Below are 16,787 nucleotides of genomic sequence, written 5' to 3'. Positions count from 1 at the left end.
TCCAAATAATAATCCCTCGGCAGGCCACAAGTATAACGATATATCATTTCCAAAAGCATGGAAGTAAACTTCGGGATACTTAACATTTTTTTTGTTCATTGAGTGCAAAATCGGTACTACTTCATACTTTGGTACTAATTAATAAAAATTTAATTAATTATACACTCAAATATTCTCAAATAATGAAAAAGTTAGTAAATAAAAATAAATACCACTATCGCGATTGCTTTGAAATACGGATTGAATTTCTTCATCGGTCATTAACTCGTGAAGCTAAAAATTTCATTTTATTAACAAACGAATTTATTGTTAAAATAAAAACTATTTTAGCTAATTAATTTTTACCTGAGCTGAATAACCAGATTTGAAACAAAACTGAAGCACTAAGACCAAAAGTATTACAAGCGACTTCATTTTGCAATGAGATATTTCTGTAAACTTTTTCACTTTTATTCAGAAAAGACCAATTATTTATTGATATTTTTAGTCCATAAATTACTATATCATATCATGATATACTTCTTATTTTTATTCCGTATTTATTTAAAACAACGACAATCATATTTAAATAAAAAAATATTTTATTTACAATATTTTTACACAAATAATTAAATAAATAAATAATTAAATACAGCTGAATGTTTTACAGTGTTTCCGGTGATTAATTAATTTTTATCGGAGAAAGCCCGAAGTGGAAATTATTTCTAAACGGATTTATCTTGGGTTTTGTCTCTTCCCAGTTAGGAACAGTCGTTGAATTTTCAGCGATGCAATTTCCTCGTATACAAAACTAAAATTTTTAAAAATCATTAATTATAGAAAATAATTAATAAAATAATAAACAAAATCGTCAAAATATTTACCATTCCTTCGCCACATTTGGACCCTTCAGCAGCAGAAGACATCGACTTACATGACCCTCCACCCCTCGGGATTTGACACTCTAATTTCATACAAACTCTTTCATCATACTGAAACAAATTATAAATTACAAATATAAAATTAGTTGCTCTATAAAATTAAAATTGATATTAAAATATAAACTCACAAAACAAGCCTTAGTTCCATAAACTTTTTGACATTGTTGATCGAGAGATTGAATTTTTCCTGGAAGCATGTGCGGTATTAGTTTGCTTCTTCTTGGCTGGTCAAAAAGACAAGACGCGTCGCTCATCCTGGAGAATTAATAATTAATTCTAGTAAATAATTCAAGTAATTTTTTTTTAATTAATAAAATAATTACGCGAAGAATTCGGCCATCAATCTTTTACTGCATTTTGACCAATGGAAACTGTTTTCGCCGAAAGTAACCGTGGACGTCATAATGTAGCCGTCGAAGCCCGAACAATCTGATGCTTCTTCGGTACCGTCGTGAGGAACACCCACTCTGTAATTAATAATTAATCAATCAATTTAATTATCAAAATTTTAATTATATAATTAAAGTATAAAACTTACAAGTGACCAACTTCATGAGCAGTTGGAAGAATCGCGCTGAATCCAGCATCATCTTCCACAATTCCTACGGCTTCGGTATTTCGGTCGATCGAACTTCTGTTACAGGCTCCCATTTCGAACGCGTACCCTGTTGATATTTTGATGATTAATTTTCTTGATAAAAGTTCAATATTTTTTTAATAGAAAATTATTTTTACCTAACGTTGAAGTGTCGCAGTAGCCGTATTCTACGTTACACATATCGTAGCTGAAATATTGGAAATAATATTAAAAAAACAAACAGTTGGTAGAAATAAATACAAATTTGTCAATTTACTTGGTAAGAGCGACAGCAATGTCATAAGTATCAAATGGAAATCTCGTTTCTCTATAAAAATATTTACTCATGGCTGTTAATGCCAAATCAGCGTCAAGTTCTATATTTCCGCGGCGATTGTTTTCTAAGTACGGAGTTCCTCCTTCTGACTAAATTTTTTTATATTGTTATGATTAATAAATAATTGGTTATTTTTCTGAATAAAAAAAAAAGTTAATATTTACCACTGAAATAATGAAACCTGCGATAGTCAATCGGATTTTCGGGTCGCTTATAATACGGTATCTCAAGTCGACAGCGTTCCAAAATGAAAGTAAATATAAAATTGATGTTTTATAATCTTTATTCAAAATTCTGTAATTAAAAAAAAAAAAAAAAAAATTAACTTGAAATAATTTTTGTTAAAAAATAACAAAAATAATTACTGGTATAAAGAGCTGTCTAAGATGACCAACACTTGCGGATAAATAACATCTGGTAAACTGCGTTTGTTTCTATTGTGATGAGATTTTCGTGTTCTTTCGACAACTCCTGATTAAAATAATCAATAATTGATCGTTTAATAGCTTAAAATCATCAATAAAATTATAAAATTATAAAATTAACATACTAATTGCATTTTTCAATTCGGTACTGCTCATTTCAGGGCGTTTGTAAATGATATGATGATGCGTTTCTGCAAATTCGCTCTTCTCAGTTTCATTTCCGACGCTTCTCTTTACTCGGAAAAATCTATTCAGAAAACGCTCAGGCAAAGGACGGATTATAAAGTCTTTGTGAATTTTTCCGAACAATTTTATCTTATTTCTGTTAGACCTGTAAATAACGACTGCCGAGTTGGTCTGGGCGTCTTGATACGCTCGACCGACATCTCTGAAGGGCTTTAAGTAGCAAAATTAGTTAATTTAATTATTTAATCTTTCAAATTTTCATTATAAGCTTTGACTAGACTTACATTTTTGACTTTGCGATATTTTACACCGTTCAATGAGTTTACGTTGCGCTGAGCCATCCAAACAGGAGTGTTTTCGCTAACTAAATATCCATCGGATGGATTTAGATACATTTCTAAATTTTGGCCAAAAGAGTTGATTTTTACGGTTTGATCTTCATGCATGGCTCGGGCGTGAAAAGTGTGTGATACTGGTACTACTTCATAGTAAGGTACTTAAAAAGAAAAATGATTAGAGTTATAAATTTAGCGATGAAAAAAATTTATTTATCAAAAACTAAAATACTAAAAAAAATCAGGTGTGAAAATTTTGCAGTTACTGTGTTTCAAAATTGGGCAGCCGAACAATGAAAACGATTTATGAATTTTTTTAATAAATGATTAAAAAATTTTAATAGTTTTCAAAAAATAATTAACAATTAACAATTACCTCTATCTCTCGACGATTGAAAAATAGATTGAAGTTCTTCGTCAGTCAAATGATGATGAAACTTGAGATAATATAGAATAATATAATTATTAAATAGCTATTAAAAATTAAATTTAATGAATTATTTATTTGAAAAAATTTACCGATTGACTGCACGATGAAGAAATCACTGCAAAAATTATTAAACTGATTTTTCGGATCATTTCGAATAAAAATAAAGTTATTGATCCGAGTAAAAATCAATTACGTTATCAAGTAATCATCATCTTACAATGGTACTTTTATACAATTTTTGGGTATGTTAATTAGTTGTAAGTAAACAATCAGTTGAGTAAACATATTACACATTTAACGAAGGTTCCAAATCGTTAATTAATTATTTATAATCAATATAAGTAATTAATTTGCCGTTAAAAAGCCAACCACAATTGATGAATGCTAATAATTTATCGATCTATATTTACTTTAACGTGATTTGTCACAGTGAATATTTAATTTTTTAATTATGATAATTTTCATGGTCAAAATTATTCCGGCATCTCGTAATTGAATTAAATAATAATTATCGTATCGATAATATGATCAAGGAAATACAAGTAATAAATTGAAAGCAAACAAAATTTCAAGATCATTGTGATTTATTTATTTATTTTTTTTTTTTTTTTTCCATTACATTTTAAAATTTTCGTCGTCACACATTTTCACAATAATGACAATTTCCATTTGTTTTGTCACTAGATTTATCTCTAATCAAAACAATGTGAAATTTTTCACGATTTTCTACACAATAGAATATAATAATTAATAATAATAATAAAAATAAAATAATAATAATAATATATTCTACTTAAAAAAAATCTTATCGTCAATATCGTGACCATAAGTTATAATTATATATAATATTTATATATTTATATATATATATTTTTTTAAAAATTAAAACAAAAGTAAATTACAATATTGTCTACTTCAATATTTATTTAAAAATATTTATTAGAACAATTTTTCTCAGGTTTATTATTTTCATCATTTATTCCCAAAAAATTTTAGCAATAAAAAATAGTTCAATATGAAATAAATAAAATAAGTTTTGTATTTATTATTATTGAACAAAATTTATTGTAAAGAAAAAATATTTGGGAAGAAAAATTTCCTTTTATCCGCGGTTATAAATAATAATAATAATTATTTTTGTTGTAATGAAAATTGAGAGAAAAACATTGAACGGTAAAATTGATAAGATTTTAACAATAAGATTTAATTGTTATTTGCAGTTTTGTATTTTTAAAAAATAAAATTCTATCTGCAAATGCCTTTAAGGGAGGCGCAGCAGCGAATTTTCACAGTTGGTAGATGGCACAGCCACGTTCTCAGCCTGTCAATCTGCTCCGCGCAATTTGTCGCCGTATCCACACACTCACCGTCCTCGGTTTCTAAAAATTAGATAGATTCATTAATTAAATTAAAAAAATAGATACTATTAATACTAATTTTCTTTTGTAGTTTTTGTTTATTATTATTATTTAATTTTTGTGAGTTATTGATTAATGGCTGAGTAAATAAAATTTGAGTAGACAATAAGAGTGATGAGTAAGGTAATTGGGTGGGTGGTTTTGCTTAGATGCATTCATATTTTTTTAAATGATTGATTATTTCATGCCACAGTTGTCAACTTATCGAGCACCAATTTATTATAATTTGTAGCTGTAATAACGATGTTTGCGTGACCTTGAGTCGCTTCTTTAGACCTTTGTTTAATCAGTTAAAAAGCGGATACGTATTGTTATGTTGATTTATATTTTTTTTTATTATAATTTTACTTGTTAAGTTGAAGTGTGAAGTTTTAGTCAGTTGAGTGATAAATTTTGAAATTAGTCCCAGTTATTATTATTAAAATTTTTCTTCTTTTTTTATTAATAGTAGGTAGTTGTATAATTTAGATTTTTGACCAGAAAATTAAAAAAATAACTTATTTATAAATTTTAAAAATTAATTTGGTATTTATTTATAAGTGGGGTCTAACATTTTAATTTTCATTTTTTTAAACGATATTTTTATTTGATTTTATTGAAAAAAAAAAAAAAATAAATAAAAATTTTATCCAAAAACATGAGCCAAAATTTTTTCCAATTTTTTAAGGCAAAAATAGGGTGGACCCCACTTGTAAATAATTACCATTATTTTTCACATTATAATTAATTATTGACTAAAAATTCTACAAGATAAAATAATTAAAAATAAATTTTCTAGTCAATAAATAAATATTAATAATAAACAGTTTGAAAGTATGTTTTAATCGTCATAATTGAGTTCCATAGTAAGAGCGGTGATAAGAGATAATCCATTAAAATTGAAATAAAAATAAAAATAGAAGTAAAAAATTTAGAAAATAATAGAAAGTTTGAAAATAAATTTTGATTTATTGTGGAATGTTCTCTTACCACGACCTGTACTCGGTCGATGATTTTGGTCTTGAGTAGCAGTGGATGTAGTCACTGAATTTGGATATTTTTTACGTACGTACGGGTTTACTTCATTATTCAACGTATTATCATAAACATTATAATTATTAGGTAACATTGTACTGGCTGTCGTTGAATAACCTTGGTAATGGTTATAGTAATTTTTGTTGTAATTATTATAGTAATTATAAACACTCTTAACCGTCGTCGTCGTAGTCGGAGCCGTCGACGTCGTGGTAGGTTCAGTAGTCTTGTCGTAGTCGTTATAATTTACATTATTGTATTCAGGAATTGACTGAATGTTGTAGTTGTTATTATAATAATTATCATTATTATTATTATTATTATTATTATTATTATTATTATTATTATTATTATTATTATTATTATTATTATTATTATTATTATTATTATTATTATTATTATTATTATTATTATTATTATTATTATCATTATTGTTATTGTTGTTATCATAGTTATATACGTCGTAATAAGGTGTCGTTGAATAATATGGCATATTATTGTTATAGTAATCATCAACAGATGATGTATATTCATTTGAATTTGGGTAATTCGGTGTTGAATACTCATTATTTGACTGTTGTATGTTTTGGGTTGTCGATTCCCACTGATACCTGTATATATTTTATTAATATAATAATTTTATATTTTTATAGTCATCCATTTAATATTTTTTTTAAATATCAATTAGTTGATGTAATCATTAATTAGTTAAATTATATAATTTCATGCATATTCAATTTAGTCCCATTTTTAATAAATTACTTACGAAAACAAAAAAAAAATTACTGGAGTTAATTTATAGTTAATTAGCTTCAGTATTATGAAAAAAAAAAAAAAAAAAAATTAATAATGAAATTTAATCCTCCAAAGCTTAAAAACAAAAATATTATTTACATTAAAATCTATAAGTACCGTGACATTTTTTCTTGATTATTTAACCGGTGATATTTGCAGTACCGTGGGCGGATTGTCAGATTGCATTTTTTTATTGAGAAAAAATATTTTTAGGTCATTTATATATTTTTAAATATTTACTAAACATAAAACATGACTATTGCTAGAAAATGTACCGGTTTCATAATTAAAAATCGTCATTAATTTTTTAAATAAAATACATTTCAAATGTGTATTAAAAAAATAGAAAAGATAAGTATTTTTAATTAAAGGATTAAATTCATGTGAATTATTAATGCAAATGAATAACGAACTGAAGCGATAAAGCCAATAAATAGTTTCGGATTGACGACTGTCTAATTACAAGCTTGTAAAATTTTATCGACAGTGTAATTGATTTATTTGCAATAAAGGCTCGTTTGTTTGTTTATTGCTCATTAAAGCTCTGAAATTATTCTTTGGCTTTATAACATAACTTAGTCAAGTTAGTAAATTTTTTTAAATATTTTATTATTGATAGTTTGCGTAAATAATCGTTATTGACTTGACCATGTCCCAGTTTCTGACCTTTCTTAGCCTTCAAAATTTATTAATAAAATTACTCATTTTATTACCGAGTCAACGACCATTTTTATTGATCTTGATTGTAAATTATTGACTAGGGATTAAAATCAAGTAGTTGACAAGTTTAATTTTTTTTTTTTTTCAAGGCATAAGTGAAGCCCTACTTCTATATAATTACCATAAATTCTTTTATATAAATGAAGAAGATTTAAAAAAAAATCAGAAACTGTGAATTTTTCAACCTAAAAAAGTTAAAAAAATTTTTTAGACAAACAAATTTAAAAATACCTGTAGTCTGTATGATTATACTGTGAAAAAGGACGGCTATGAATTGCATTGTTGTAAACACCGTCATGACGGACATACGAGGGAATATTTTGCGTGTAATCGGGAATAATATTTTCGTGTTCTGCTACACATTGACCATTCAAGCAATGCTGAGGAGTAAATAGACGACATTAATATAGAATTAATTACTTAAAATGATTGTTTCAAAATTGTATAAAAAGTACCTGTCCATCCCCACATGACGAGCCTTCTGCAGCAGGTCTGTACGCAACACAGTAACCAGAGAGCGCGTCAAAGCAAAATAATTGAGCACAAACTCTGTTGTCTCTCTGTAATTTAAATTATTATATAATAAAAATAAAATAATAATTTATTCAAATTTTATTACACAAACGACTAAAAGAAGTGAAAATATATATTATGACATTTAAAATTTTTAAAGATTTAAATACAAATTGTAAATATCGAAAGATTAAATTTATATACTTGTTAATGTATTTATACTTACGAAACATGCACTCGTGCCACGGTCCTTGCGACATTGTGCATCTAATGATAATAATGTACCCGGTAATACTCGCGACAGTTTTTCGTCTTCATGCGGTACATTTGTCAAGCAGGTCGCCGTATCTCCGCTGTAAAAGTAGTATTTATGTTAATTAACAAGCTCGGAATGATTTAAAATTTACAACAATTTTTCTAGCTCGGAAAAAAGAGCAATTGACAAATTTACAGTTTTTTGTTATAATAAGAGTAGCTTTGACTAAAAAATTTATAATTTTATTTTTAGTTAAAAATATAAATTATAGTTTTAAATAAAATTTATATAAAATAAAATTCTGAGTATTAATTTTTACAACTTTTTACTCAGAGCATCTAGCTTTTATAAATTGTATTTCTAACTTTAATTTTTCCCTTCAAAAAAATTATTTACTCCTTCAGAAATTAAAATTTTATTTACAGTAGATGTACATTTAAAATAATTATTAAAATAAAAAAAATTAAAGTGTGAAATCAACTTGCTCTGACATTAATTTGTGTTGTAACTCACTTTAATTTAATAACTTAATAATATATTTTTAATTTTGAAATAACAATAATAATATAATATACGTTGTCTAATAAATAGTGACTTTAACAACTTCCGTGATAGAATTAAAAATTAATTAGAGTAATAATAATAATAAATAACAAACAACACGAATAATAAAACCGAAAACTACAAACTACAATGATTTATTAAATGAAATGTAAATAAAAGCATACTTAAGGAAGTGATGAAAAGATGCGACACTGCAGTGGGACCATTTAAATCCTTTCTCAGTGTGTCGAAGATCACTCATGATATAACCATCCTCCCAACGGCATTTTATAGCACCCGGTCCACCGAGGTAGCTTGGAGGCGGTGAACCATCATGGACAGCACCCAGCCTGCATGATAGATACTTATTGTAATTATATATTTACGGGCATATTATAATAAATTTTAATAATTACTCGCGCAAGCCGATGATTACGCTCACAATCAGCTAGACTTGACTTTTATTGACATTTTACTTATTTATGTATTTTAGTTTTTTATTACTCTATTATACTTTAATAAGAGGAATTATAAATAGAAAGTTTTGAGACTTACAAATGACCGACTTCGTGAGCGGCGACGATTATTCCACTAAATCCGCCGGTGTCCTCGATAATAGCAACTGAATTGACCTTCTCCAGACGCTTGTTAACAACACAAGCACCACCCACATAAGCGAATCCTGCGTTGAGAAAGTTTGTTATATTAAAAATTTTTAAATATTCCACCCCAATAATATTATTATTAATTATTATTCAATCTATTATCTATTTTTTAATATGAATTATGACTATATAAATTACTAATTATGAAAACCGATTTTTATATTAATATTTTTTGACAAACAGTTTAGTTAATTCAGCTACTTTAGGTTAAAAATACCAGCAATATTTTTTTTATTCAATTAAAATTAATAAATTATCGAGTTACTGTTAGGATGTTATTGATTTTATTTGGGAATTAAAGTAACTCAAATGTTATTGTATCTATTGTAATTATAAGCCATGCTAGTGGCCATCGTAAGCTCATGCGTAATTTTGTAATTTTTCAGTCATTTAAAATTTTTAATTTTAAAGTTTATCATTTTTTATTTAAAAACATTTTTTTAACTTAGTAATTCTATTCATTTAGTCACTCACGTGAAGAATAGAGAGACTTACCGTGGGGGTCCTTAACGATAGTACGTTGGAGGTGAAAAATTAAAACGTTTATCAGAAAAGTTTTTAGGAAACGAGAAAAAACGTGCATAGAAAAACGACAAATAAAATTATTTAGTGCACTGAAAAAAAATTGATTTTGTTTAAGAGAAAAATTTCAGAACCTGGAAAATTATTTTGAAGAAATTCTTGAACAAAGTAAAATTTTTTTACTTGATTTAAGAAAAAATTCTTCAAAATTTTTCTTACGTCAAAAATTTTTGCTCTTTAATTTTTTTAGTTTTTTTTTAGTGTTGATAAAATAATATAATTTTTATTGAGACTTTGAGGTTTTGATTTGGAGATCGCAATACGTGCCAGTGAGAGAACAAGCCAGTGTAGAGAGCAGGTGTCCAGAAAAAAATTCTGTTTTTCAGCAATTTTACTAGAAATTTTTTTTTTTAAATAAAATAATAAAGACAATTATTTTATAGAATTTTTACATTTTAAAGTAAAGTGATCGGTGATTTGTAAGGTAGTTTGGCCATTAAATTTTTACACTAAATTATTCATTTTTCTCAGAACTTTGATCTAGATCAAATTAATAAATTAAATCATTATTTTTATTTGAATAATTTTTTTCAAAACTAAATTAAAAATTTATGTGATTAAAATTGAAATTTATCAATCAGAAGAATAAAAAAAAATTGGCCATTTACCTTAAAAATAAATAAAGTGAAGTACAAAATAAACATCAGTGAAAGATAAAACGGTGCGAAAGCACAAAAATTAAAAAAAGTGATAGAAAAAAAGATTCTTTTTATATTGTTTGCTTTAACTTTCTTCGTCAGAAAACATACCTGCAGTTCCTCTATTGCATACGGCATTAGTATGTTGTCTCCTGCACATATCTAATCTGGAACGCACAATTAAAATCGTTGTTTATTATTCAGTAAAAAACTGTGATGGACTACCACGTCACGAGACTTGATAGAAAAAAAGAAGAAGAATAATATACTAATGTAATTAAATAAAATGAATCGATCGATGGATGACTAAGCGATTACTGTCTTATTTTTTTGGCAAACAGACTTGATATTTCAAGAGAAAATAAAAATTTGAAGCGACTTGATATTGAGTGTTTGCAAAACTATAGTACAAAAAAAAAATAAAAATCTTTGTCGGGAATGACAGTTAGAGGTGACTCCTTGAATTAGCGGTGTATTATCCTGGTATTCTACGAACTCGGTTCTTTCACTGTCGAGGGCCACTAGATTGCACTTTATTTTTAAAATTAAATGAATATACATACAATAATTAAATTATAACCACATTAATGAATAATGATAATCCAAAACCCAAACATTAACAAGCAATTATTCTACCATTATTATCTTGTAAATTTTTTAAATTTTCGTCCTTTTTTGAATATTATTTTTATTGCACTTAATGTCAGTGACTTTATCGTGATGTCAACGCCCGGATTTTGGGTAATAAAAATTTACTGCGCGATTAAGTTTAAATATTTTTTTTAGCATAATTATAAGTTTAAGTTTCTAGTTTATTATTAATTTTATTCAATAAAAAAATCACGATAAAGTACCCACTGATTTTAAAAATAAAAAATTCACTACGAAAGATTTTTTTGCTTATTTTAAAAATCTTTGGTTACCATTCAGCCCAGTAATTTTTCTACTTGAGTAAATGTTGGCGCAATATTTACAAATGGACGGTGAGGGTAAATAGTTATTATCGGTGATAATTAATAATAATAAATAACAAAAGTATATATATAATCTCTGGAGTGAGCATACCAGCGGTTCCCTTAGTGCACCGGCCGCCTTTCCTACGACGGCACATATCATACCTGTTTTATAGAATGAAAAAATTCGACAGTATGAAAATAGTGATGGCGATGAGTTTATATATTTTATTTTTGTTTAGAAATAATTAGTGTTGTAAGAAAGCAATCGATTAATTGGAAAATCGATTTTTAGATTTCTTAAAAAAAAAAAAAAAATAAACAAGTAAATTATAGAAAAAAAATTTTTTATAGTGATTAATGATTAACCAACCGATTGATTGATTTTTACAACACCAGTAATAATAATAACAATGATAATCTACAAATTGAATGATTATTTCTAAATTAATCGGGCCATGACCGATGAATATTTTCAAGGCCCGCCAACAGTTTCAGGGTCAATTATCGTTCAACTGATGGTCATACATGAAACGAATTTTGTAATTTAATAAAAAATTAATTAATTCGGGAGAAGAAATTTTAGACCAAAAAAATAATTTTGAAATTTTAAATCTAGCAGAAAAATTTTTTAATTAAATTCTTTAAAACCAAAACAAATTTTTTAATTAAAGTCCTTTTTTGTTTTATTGAAAAATATAAAAATTTTAAATATTTTTTTTATTTAAAATTTTTACTCTTGAATCAAATAAATTTTCTTTATTAATACTTTTGAAATGAACTGGTGTTATTTAAATTTTAAATATTGTTACCGAGAAAGACAAACAAGACCCGAAAAAAAGTTGTTGAAATTACAACGGCAATTATTTTTTAAGTAAATGAAATGCAAAGAAATTCTTTTATGCGACTCGACTGGATTTGATGCGACACTAATGAGTTTTAAGAATACGGAGAGTAAAATGTTTAGTCTAAATTTGAAAGTGGGACAATTTGTTCCGAGAAAAAAAAATTTCGTGACTTTTAGTAATGAAGTTTGAGTTGATAAAAATAAAAAAGTAAAAAAATACGTATTCACACAGTGTGTAATTTACGTGGAATACGGTTACCCTTACTTTGTCACTGCGACGGCAATATCGTAAACCGGAAGTCTTCTCTCCCGGAAGAGATATTTGCCCATGTCGGTAAGTGCTGCTGCTGAGTCGATGGCATCACGTCCTACACGATTATTTTCCAAGTACGGTGTTGCGTCCCTTCCCTAATAATTACAGTTTAAATTAATGATGAAAATTAAATTTTTAAAATAAATAGAAAAAAATTTTACCCTCGAGATAATAATTCCGGCAATACTAATGCGTATTTTTGGTCCCTTCAGCGACTTATATCTCAGGTCAACTCCGTTCCAAAAGGCCACAAAGTATTTTTTTATTTGCAAATTATCTCCTCCGTGCATTCTGTAACAAGCCGTTCAATTATTAATCAAACGAGAACAAAAAATGAACATGTTTAAAAATCAGGAGCTAATTTATTTCTGTTGAACTCCGAACTTGGATAAAAATTATTCTGGCTTGTAATTATGTATCGATCGGTTAACTAGTACTCAAACTAATAATTAACTGGTTGAATCCAGTTCACTCCAATTTTTAAACATTTTGCAATTATATGTTATTATGTAAGAATTTGTTCAACATACACATAGTTTTCTCGTGATGCGTGTAAATTAATATCGTTACAATAATTGAATATTTTAATATATTATTTGAATGATTATCGTAATTATTTATTCAATTTTCAATATAAAAAAATATAAATAATAAAATAATGATAATAATTATCTCACCTGTAGCCTTCGTAATCAACAATACATAATATTTCCGGATAAATAACATCAGGCGGTGGCGAAGAATACTCCGTTCTCGAGTTAATTGATCTCTTCAACCTGAACCTCTTAGCTAGGTGGTCCGGTTCCATAAAAGCTGTGGGTGATTTAAAGTACCTCGTTAATATTATTATTATCATTATCATCGATGTTTAATATTTAAAAAATTTTCTCATAAATTATTATCATTATTACTTTATAGGAAAAAAATTCAAGCGAAACTATGATTTAATAAGTGACATTAAAAACTAAAAGATTACTCATTCTCATTATATTTAATTGTACTTTCGAAATAACTTAAACAATTATAAAAAAAAAAAACTTACCGAAATCATTATATTCATCGGAGACAGGCCGACTCGTGCGTTTATACACAATGTGATGATGTGTTTGACTGAGACTTCTCTTTACTCTTGTAACATTTGGCAGTAAATTAGGCTCGTGATACACATCATGTTTACTTACTATTTCATTTATTAACCGGCTTGGAAGTGGTCGGATCACTAACTCAGAGCCAATGTCTCCTTCCTAAAAATAATTCATTTTAAATAAACCCAGAAAAAATTAAATTATATCATTAATACAACGAGATTTTTTTATAAATCATCTAACATAGTAAAAAAATTTTCTAGAGTTGAAATAATTAGTTTAACAATTTTTTAATTAAAATTAATAATCATTTCATATAAATTTCTATAATAAAGTGCCGTAATATTTCTCATTTTCATTGTAGGAGTTATTGTGAAGATGAAAACGATTATTATCAAGGATAATAATTTTTAATATGAAATTTTAATTAGCTTAAATGATAACTATCATACTTTGTGATAACTGTTACCATCTCTCAATTATTCTTATTATAAATATTTTTTTGGAGATTATAAAGTTGATAGTAAAATTTAGAATTGTTAATTTTAAATTTAATAAGTGAATTTTGATAAATATTGATGATGTTTATAAATATTTTTGAAAATAAAATTTATCAGCTCTTATTAATATCAACAATTGTAAATTTTATTATCCGGATAAATTAAAAATGACTCTACAATAAGTAGATGATAATTTTTACTACTTAATTCTCTCCATGAAGTGAAAAAAAATTGCCCAACAAGGTTATTCAATTATTAATAAAATTATAATAATTCCGGCTAATAAAAAAAAGAAAGTAAATATTTTCGACATCGCTTAAGGAGAATCTTTCAAAAATTTCATGTGTAACCGGGTCATTAGTTGAACAAAAAAAAAAATAAAAAAAAAAATCAAGGATCGGTCTAAATGTTCTTCATTTACGTTCTTATTCGGATTACGTGTAAATGTTACCCGTGCAGTAATAGCCGGCAAAAATGAATATGGCAACAAACTCGGTCTCGATCGATCATCTATCAAGTTTGATCGCGGGATGGGTACATATATATTTATATATATCGCGGCAATATGTTCAGTATATAGGCATTTCAAGTTAACCGGTAAAAAGTAACAACTGTAAAGTGTAATACACCTAACCGGCAGCAGTGAAAGCGCTCACGAAAAGGTCATGACACTAAGTTCATTTGTAGCCAAGTTGAGATGAAGACCAACACGAAGAAGACGAGCAAGATATTTTAAAATAAAATACAAATATTATTTTACCGGAGGCTTGTCTTTACATCACAACATTAGCCTCTCATTTTATTATATAATCGGTCAGTCTTACTCGTGCATAATTAACATGTTTATTGAGTCATTGATAAATCCCATGCTCATCCCTTTTAAAAATAATCAAGAAGAATAATTTCATAAACATTTTAATTTAAAAGGTCCTAAAAAGTGCATTCCATTTGCACATGTCAGCTATCAATTATTGACGTGCGTACCAATTACTGCGTACTTTCAATAGATATTATTAAATGTCAAGTTAAAATCCTAAACTATTACTTAGCTTCATAATAACAACAATAATAGTAATAATGGTAATAATGACACGTCTATTGCGAACAAGGTGAGGACATAAATAAATGTTTGTAGCCACGAAGATGAGCGATGCGTGACCAAATACTAAATATTATTGTCGTGTAAGAGTACGATTGATTATAATGTATAGATATTTATATAATAATGTATAATAAATATATACAAATAAGTATAGGGGTAACGAGGACAATTCACTTGACTACCTCCTAATTGCAAAGCGTTGGGCGCCACGAGGCCGTCGCTAGGTTATTATTTTCATTTATAATGAATTGAATGATTGAAAAAAAAAAAAAAAAAAATTTTAAGCAATGAACTCGAAGGAAGAAAGAGATTTATTGAAGCAACTTTGTTAACGGAATAAATAAGTTGACGGAAATTGCAAGAGATGGATTGAAACTGGGACGCTGAGCGATGCGTGACAGAAAAAATAACACCGGAGTTGTATTGGGATAAAGAGAATAAATAAGAGTTGTAAGAGTCGTAGTGAATAAATATTGTTGCGAATTTAAAAAATGTTTTGTTTAGCTGGCTGTCTTGCAATATCGTCTGTTTTGCTGACACGGTGTATAGGAGAAACGAAGAGACCTAAGAGCATTGTGATTGCCACCCTCTAATTGTTTTTCCGTCATGCAACCTACTGTTACGATGCATCGCGGTTTTATTTTTATACTATTGTTGTAATGATTATTATTATTATTATTATTATTATTATTATTATTATTATTATTATTATTATTATTATTATTATTATTATTATTATTATTATTATTATTATTATTATTATTATTATTATTATTATTATTATTATTATTATTATTATGATTGTTGTTACATGAATTGAGTTGGACAGCTCACGGAGATAGCGTTTCAATCTGTCCGTGGACCGAGTTTTAAAATAAAAGTTTACGAAATATTTCTGGGTATAATAACTGTTACGGTTACCGACTACTTTGTGGTGTGACGAAAGGGGTACAGGTTGATTATTATGTTTATTTATTTTTTTGAGAATCGGGATCAGTGAAACGCGAATCTTTAATCTGATGGCTAAGAAATTAGAGGACGAATGAGATATATTTATTTTTAAATACGGTTATTTTCTTACCACAAGTACTTTCCCATTCGCATCTCGGTGCAGCAATATAGACGCCATGTTCGCCGGGTCTTGATAAATATCACCGATATCTGCACTAGCCTGTCATTTTTTATTGATTAGTATTTTTGGTAAAATAAATTTTATTATTATTATTATTATTATTATTATTATTATTATTATTATTATTATTATTATTATTATTATTATTATTATTATTATTATTATTATTATTATTATTATTATTATTATTATTATTATTATTATTATTATTATTATTATTATTATTATTATTATTATTATTATTATTATTATTATTATTATTATTATTATTATTATTATACAACTAATTGGTAATTTATATTTCTTCTCAGAATTTTTTTCTTACAAAATTCTCTTTCGTAATATATTTTTTATGCATCAACATTTTTATTTGTAATTTTATAGATTCAATGAATTTATAAATTTAAGTTTTTTTTTTTTTTTTTGTTTTATAATAGAAAAAAATTCTTTTGTACTTTAATGTTATTTAGTATAAAAAAAATTATTTAAATCTTTCCAAGA

At 26.6% G+C, this 16,787-nt stretch overlaps 2 protein-coding genes across 4 annotated transcripts in view; both read right to left on the bottom strand.

The window, feature by feature from the left end:
* Positions 1 to 646: 646 nt before the first annotated feature.
* On the bottom strand, positions 647 to 3,359 carry LOC141535997 (A disintegrin and metalloproteinase with thrombospondin motifs like). Its single transcript, XM_074256192.1, has 13 exons — positions 3,300 to 3,359; positions 3,157 to 3,217; positions 2,730 to 2,941; positions 2,385 to 2,655; positions 2,200 to 2,305; positions 1,999 to 2,128; positions 1,775 to 1,923; positions 1,656 to 1,705; positions 1,459 to 1,585; positions 1,244 to 1,387; positions 1,049 to 1,175; positions 864 to 971; positions 647 to 790 (listed from the first exon to the last, which is right to left on the bottom strand). Exons 1-13 carry the CDS (start codon positions 3,357 to 3,359, stop codon positions 662 to 664), a joined length of 1,674 nt encoding a protein of 557 aa, XP_074112293.1. The 3' UTR covers positions 647 to 661.
* Positions 3,360 to 3,776: 417 nt separating this feature from the next.
* Positions 3,777 to 16,787, bottom strand: part of Sona (sol narae metalloprotease) — a 53,700-nt gene continuing 40,689 nt past the window's right edge. For 2 of the 3 annotated variants that reach the window (XM_074253720.1, XM_074253729.1), the window contains exons 6-17: positions 16,236 to 16,325; positions 13,510 to 13,711; positions 13,145 to 13,280; positions 12,629 to 12,758; positions 12,420 to 12,562; positions 10,466 to 10,521; positions 9,025 to 9,151; positions 8,655 to 8,819; positions 7,897 to 8,023; positions 7,613 to 7,717; positions 7,389 to 7,537; positions 3,777 to 4,589 (exon numbers count right to left, since the gene is read on the bottom strand). In XM_074253720.1, the coding sequence (XP_074109821.1) occupies positions 4,574 to 4,589; positions 7,389 to 7,537; positions 7,613 to 7,717; positions 7,897 to 8,023; positions 8,655 to 8,819; positions 9,025 to 9,151; positions 10,466 to 10,521; positions 12,420 to 12,562; positions 12,629 to 12,758; positions 13,145 to 13,280; positions 13,510 to 13,711; positions 16,236 to 16,325 (1,446 nt within the window). In that variant the 3' untranslated portion in view covers positions 3,777 to 4,573. Of the gene's footprint in view, positions 4,590 to 7,388; positions 7,538 to 7,612; positions 7,718 to 7,896; positions 8,024 to 8,654; positions 8,820 to 9,024; positions 9,152 to 10,465; positions 10,522 to 11,419; positions 11,473 to 12,419; positions 12,563 to 12,628; positions 12,759 to 13,144; positions 13,281 to 13,509; positions 13,712 to 16,235; positions 16,326 to 16,787 lie in introns of all 3 variants that reach the window. The other variant, XM_074253735.1, reaches the window with a different exon arrangement.

This window comes from Cotesia typhae, unplaced genomic scaffold (genome assembly GCF_013202065.1).
Source record: "Cotesia typhae breed Kobodo isofemale line unplaced genomic scaffold, CoteBio_Ctyphae contig_123, whole genome shotgun sequence".
NCBI lineage: Eukaryota > Metazoa > Arthropoda > Insecta > Hymenoptera > Braconidae > Cotesia > Cotesia typhae.
Note: the sequence above shows the minus strand (reverse complement) of the source record. Positions and strands in the feature narration are given on the sequence as shown.

Coding starts and splice junctions, on each gene's coding strand:
- LOC141535997 (XM_074256192.1), bottom strand. CDS start 3,359: ATGATCCGAAAAATCAGTTTAATAATTTTTGCAGTGATTTCTTCATCG. Junction 1,924..1,998: donor CAGGTTTCATTATTTCAGTG/GTAAATATTAAC, acceptor AAAAAAATTTAG/TCAGAAGGAGGAACTCCGTA. Junction 972..1,048: donor ATGGAACTAAGGCTTGTTTT/GTGAGTTTATAT, acceptor AATTTGTTTCAG/TATGATGAAAGAGTTTGTAT.